A 5,318-nucleotide genomic window follows, 5' to 3' on the forward strand; every position below is an offset into this window, starting at 1 on the left:
AGAACGTTAAAAAAAGGTATGATTATGGTCCCAAACTTTGGTTTACTTTGTTGTGGTCCAAACTTAGCTTTTGACCATTAAGTAAATGTTAAAGTTATATGATATTACACGGTGTTTAGGTTTTATTGTTCTAACCATAATTTATGCATTTATTTTTAAAAATGGGCCTATTCAATGTCATATTTCACCATTTTAAAAAATGGGCCTATTCAATGTCATATTTCATCATGGGACCACTTTGTGCATGACAAGTTTATGTTCTACACATGTGGGAATGAAACCAATATCTTTCATGGTCAATATCCTAATATGCCTAATATGTGGTCAATATCCACATTTTATGCCTAAGAGATCTAATCCCAAGAACTTGCACTTTCAATATTTTCTCTTTGGGTTTGCAATAGACTTCGAAACAAACAACTTCATAGCCAGATCGTGTCCACATCTGGGAGTCATTCTTCCATTTGAGAGCACCATTGAGTTCGAGTTTGATGACATTTTAAAGAAGGTGCGATTGGAGGGGAGACACGCTGGAAGAAATACAAATGAATTAGAGTGTAGAGAAGGAGATGCGAGTTTCAAAATTTTCCAAAAGACGATGACGACGAAAAAGAAGAATACACATTTTAATTTTTCTAAAAAAAACTTCATATAAATTGGATAAATGAGGGCTTGACAACATTAAGATGTTTAATTAGATTAATAGTGTTAATAAGGACATAGTGAGATTTAAAAATATTTACGTTTGTTTTAACCACATGTGGATTTAAATTAAAATGAAAAAAAAAATGACATAGATTATGTTGATTGGGTTTAAAGAGAAATCAAATATATGGAATCTTAAAATGTTAGACATAAATTAAAATTTCTTTTATCTAAAGTTTTTCAAAATTCTAGGGCTAAATACATATTAACTTATTTATTTATTAATTATTTTAATGCTTAAATAATATTCCATGTGTCCTAAATTATAAATCAATTTAAGTTCAATTAAAAATAAACTCGTGCTAAATCAAGAGATAGAGAGAAATTGGATTGAAGTTTGAACTTTTGAAGTGGTTTGTAAGATAAATCTCTCAAACAACCATTTCAGGGTTTTAGCATTCTATTCTACAACACCATCACGCAGTGAGTCTTCAATTACCATCACTTTATTTTTTCAATTCAATGATTCATAATCGCCAATTGATTTTTACTACTTCCAATCTCTGCAAACTCACCCATCACTTTTCCTTTCTTTCTCGCTCCCATTCCTTCATTTCCCCAACACCCTTTTCCGCAAAGTTAACGTCTTTAGCTTCTACAACCGGATTCATTTCCACCCAGAGAACCCCAGGTTTGTTCAAAGATTCCAACTTTTTAGGTCACGTTGGTTTATTGAGATGTTACTGTAATAATAATAGTGGCGGGTCAAAGGAATGGACTGATGAAATTGAGTATTTGGATGAATCTGGTAGTGTTATTTATAAGGGTAAGGGTGTTAGGTCTGTAGAGCCTGGGATTGATGATCATGTTATGGTGGGTGAGGTTAAAAAGCCCTTTTTGAATGCTTTAGCTGTGGCTAAAATTGTTGAGGTTGTTAAGAGATGGAAGTGGGGTCCAGAACTGGAGACCCAATTGGACAAACTTCAGTTTGTACCAAACATGACTCACATTGCTCAAGCTTTGAAGGTTATTAATGATGGTGATGCTTGTTTGAGTTTGTTTAGGTGGTCTAAGAGGCAATCTTGGTATTCACCTAGTGATGATTGTTATGTTATGTTGTTTGATGGTTTGAATCAGCGTAGGGATTTCGATGGGATACAGTCGTTGTTCGATGAGATGGTTGGTGATTCTGGGAATAATGGGGTTTCGTTGGTTGTTTCGTGTAATCGAGTGATTCGGTACTTGGCTAAGGCGGAGAGATTGGAAGTTGCTTTTTGTTGCTTTAAGAAAATACAAGATGGTGGTGGTGTGGTTGATAGTGAAACGTATAATTCGCTCATTACTTTGTTTTTGAATAAGGGTTTGCCTTATAAGGCGTTTGAGATATATGAGAGCATGGAGAAAGCCAATTGTAAATTGGATAGTTCGACTTATGAGTTGATGATTCCGAATTTGGCTAAGTCGGGCCGTCTTGATGCTGCTTTCAAACTCTTTCAAGAAATGAAAGGAAGAGATTTCCGGCCGGGTTTAAACATCTTTGCATCACTTGTTGATTCAATGGGGAAGGCAGGGAGGTTGGACGGTGCAATGAAAGTTTATATGGAGATGCGAGGTTACGGATACAGGCCGCCCCCTACCATATATGTCTCTTTGATTGAATCCTATGTGAAATCTGGAAAGTTAGAAACTGCTTTGAGGCTTTGGGATGAGATGAAATTAGCAGGGTTCAGACCTAACTTTGGTTTGTATACATTGATCATTGAATCTCATGCAAAATCAGGGAAGCTTGATATTGCTATGTCTGCATTTTCTGATATGGAGAAAGCGGGATTTCTACCAACTCCATCTACATATGCTTGTCTCTTGGAAATGCATGCTGCGTCTGGACAAATCGATCACGCCATGAAGCTGTACAATTCAATGACGAATGCAGGTTTAAGGCCTGGCCTAAGCACTTACACTGTTCTTTTAACTTTACTGGCAAATAAGAAGCTGGTGGATGTTGCTGCCAAGATTCTACTTGAAATGAAGGCCATGGGATATTCGGTGGATGTGACGGCTAGTGATGTTTTGATGGTGTATATCAAGGAAGGTTCAGTTGATCTTGCTTTGAGGTGGCTGCGTTTCATGGGTTCGTCGGGGATCAGAACCAATAATTTTATAATCAGGCAATTGTTTGAGTCGTGCATGAAGAACGGGATCTACGAGTCCGCGAAGCCTCTTCTTGAAACATATGTTAACTCCGCCGCCAAAGTTGATTTGATACTTTACACCTCAATTTTAGCTCATCTTGTTAGGTGTCAGGAAGAAGAGAATGAGAGGCATTTGATGTCTATCCTTAGCGCAACAAAGCATAAGGCGCACTCATTTATGTGTGGACTTTTCACAGGTCCCGAACAGAGGGGACAACCGGTGTTAACTTTTGTAAGGGAATTCTTCCAAAGTATCGATTATGAATTGGAGGAAGGTGCTGCAAAGTACTTTGTCAATGTTCTTCTCAATTACCTAGTTCTCATGGGACAGATAAATCGAGCTCGATGCGTTTGGAAGGTTGCTTATGAGAATAAACTTTTCCCAAAGGCTATAGTTTTCGATCAGCACATTGCTTGGTCCCTTGATGTTAGAAACTTGTCAGTTGGAGCCGCACTTATAGCATCAGTGCACACTCTTCACAGGTTCAGAAAACGTATGCTGTATTACGGTATTGTCCCTAGACGGATTAAATTGGTGACAGGACCAACGTTAAAGATTGTGATTGCGCAGATGTTAAGCTCCGTAGAGTCTCCGTTTGAGGTGAGTAAAGTGGTTCTTAGGGCGCCAGGAGATTCGGTGATGGAGTGGTTTAAGAAACCAATAGTTCAGCAGTTTCTTCTGAATGAAATTCCATCTAGAGCTGATATCTTGATGCACAAGCTTAACATACTTTTCCCCAATTCTGCACCTGAGATTAGATCTCTATCCCCTCCGAAACCTCTAATTGCAGGCAGGGTAATGTAAACAGTTCTTATCATCTTAAAGGTGTTCGAGATGCAGACTCTTCATATCTTCGGTATAAACAGATATGTAAGATTTAAGAAATTTTAAGATTTATATTCTTTTCCCTCGAAAGTTGTGGTGTAATGTATAAGAACTCAAATCCTGTCATGGTTAGATTTTTTTTTGACAAAATGTTTAGGGTATTCATATATGTCAAATCAAGGTTTTCTCTCCTGATGATACTATTGAAGTTATAACAGAATGTGAGTTACAGTTATAGGGATACCAAGTTCTTTAATCAATGACAAGATTCACAAGTGTTGTGCTTCTGTTTTAATTAAACTGCAGAATGCAAATAGAGGAAGAGGGCGAGTTGGAAAAATTATGCGCATATTAGATATTACATTAAAAGATTAAGTTAGATCCAGTAAAATAACATTTAAAGTAAAAGAGTTCTATTGTAAATTATTTAAATATCAAGTGTTATATTGCACTTACTCTATTACTCTTTTGAAAGTAATTGAACTAGTTTTGATTAAAAATAAAGCATTGACCATCGAAATCTGGGACTAAAGTCTAGAGCGCAAATAAAGCCATTGGTCAAAATGCTGTGGTTGCGGTTTTCAGGCTTTTGTATTTTTTCCCAAACCCCTTGATAAAATTTCAAAAATGTTTATAGAATAAATGTTTATAGAATTTGGAGATGTATATTCGGATATATTTATTTTTTATAAAATTGAACACAAACGAGTGAATCATCCCTATTATACATAAATTTAACATTATATATCATTATAAACTGGTAGTTCAGGACATTGCAACATATTGATAATATATTTGACAAATCTTGTAATCTTTGCATTAATTTCAATCAGACACTTTGATGCATAACAGTGAAAAATACTCCACATAACTTTTAAATCTTTATCTGTCTTCAGTTCAAAGTTGGTGAAGTGCATCTTTCCTTCACTGTCAAATGAGGGTGAGCGATACTCGAATTTGACAACTCTTTGATTTTTTTGAATATCGCAGGAGAGTATTCAGTTTGGATATCAAACCGAAGAGAGGTGTGTCATTGATGACCCTAAATTGAAGTGGTGGTTTCGTGCTATTGCAATACACAAATGCAAGGTGAGGATATACGGCCATTCTCTGATTTTGGCGTGTTTTATTAAAAATATGGGATGAGAAACACTCTATTTATATAAGTTTTGGATCACCTTGGACCCTAGTAACCTTATCATTTCATCATGGCATTTTTGGGAGATACTTTTATGGATACACCTTTTTTTAAGGAAAAAAATGGTGTTTTCGGATATGGACATCCATAAAGTATTTGTTGTGATTTTTTTTAAAATTTACTATAAGGTGTATCCAGATATGCATTTTCATAATCATTTCTGAAGCAATATCCGACCAAAAACGGTGTAAACATAAAGAAAACATGTAAATCATAAAATTTATAAACATAAACATTCGACATTTACACCATCATTCTTGAATATATATTACTTATGTATTAAATCGTATTGAGATTACATCGTTGACAATAATACATTCAAAAAAAGTGTATCAATTACAATCTAAAATATATCAAAAGATGCATCACCGCCTAAATCTAGTACTAGTTCCTCCTTTGATTTTTCCTTATTTGATTTCCTAAATAAACCAGCTCAATGAAAAACGCGTAGTAAATG

The 5,318-nt window shown here is 35.4% G+C and overlaps 1 protein-coding gene across 1 annotated transcript; it reads left to right on the plus strand.

The window, feature by feature from the left end:
- The first annotated feature begins 998 nt into the window (after positions 1-998).
- On the plus strand, positions 999-3,938 carry LOC127107910 (pentatricopeptide repeat-containing protein At1g79490, mitochondrial). The gene has a single exon (XM_051045256.1). It carries the CDS (start codon positions 1,168-1,170, stop codon positions 3,640-3,642), a length of 2,475 nt encoding a protein of 824 aa, XP_050901213.1. The 5' UTR covers positions 999-1,167; the 3' UTR covers positions 3,643-3,938.
- The last annotated feature ends 1,380 nt before the right edge of the window (positions 3,939-5,318 follow it).

The sequence above is a fragment of the Lathyrus oleraceus genome, chromosome 7, assembly GCF_024323335.1.
Source record: "Lathyrus oleraceus cultivar Zhongwan6 chromosome 7, CAAS_Psat_ZW6_1.0, whole genome shotgun sequence".
NCBI lineage: Eukaryota > Viridiplantae > Streptophyta > Magnoliopsida > Fabales > Fabaceae > Lathyrus > Lathyrus oleraceus.